The sequence below is a fragment of the Eurypyga helias genome, unplaced genomic scaffold, assembly GCF_000690775.1.
Source record: "Eurypyga helias isolate BGI_N326 unplaced genomic scaffold, ASM69077v1 scaffold21151, whole genome shotgun sequence".
NCBI classification, from domain to species: Eukaryota; Metazoa; Chordata; class Aves; order Eurypygiformes; family Eurypygidae; genus Eurypyga; species Eurypyga helias.
This window is the reverse complement of record NW_010229191.1, coordinates 5,952-6,318: the sequence shown is the minus strand read 5'-3', so window position 1 is coordinate 6,318 and position 367 is coordinate 5,952. Positions and strand designations below refer to the sequence as shown.

Genomic DNA, 367 nt, shown 5'->3' with positions numbered 1-367 from the left:
CGGCCGGTAGGAAAGGCCCCTGGTAGTCGGGGCTTTCCAGCTTGGCAGCGGCGTTGATGTGGATGAGCTTCAGCCGTTGGCTCTGGGCCTTCAGGGATGGATCGCCTGGAAGGAGGAGGGAAACGGGGCTGGAGGCATAGCCCAAGGCAGGGTCTTCATCCAGTGTCTCCGTAGCCTGTCCCACTGGGATTCTCCACACCCCGATCCCCCTGCCACGGGTCCTGGGCTGCTGGCATTGATACAGACCCCCAAGGGGCAAACGCCGGGGCTCCTGGCCTTGCTCCAGCTGCCGGGTGCTCCCAGGAGCCGGGAGAGCCCCAGAGCCCAATGTCTGTGCCGCGATATTATCCCCCAGGATCCCACGGGA

General features: G+C 64.9%; 1 protein-coding gene across 1 annotated transcript in view; it reads right to left on the bottom strand.

The window, feature by feature from the left end:
* Positions 1 to 4: 4 nt before the first annotated feature.
* The window catches only part of TBRG4 (transforming growth factor beta regulator 4), a gene marked incomplete at both ends in the record, with an annotated part of 5,942 nt that continues 5,579 nt past the window's right edge, over positions 5 to 367 (bottom strand). Inside the window, one exon of the mRNA XM_010160326.1 lies at positions 5 to 105. Coding sequence (XP_010158628.1) covers positions 5 to 105 — 101 coding nt within the window. The remainder of the gene's footprint in view (positions 106 to 367) is intronic.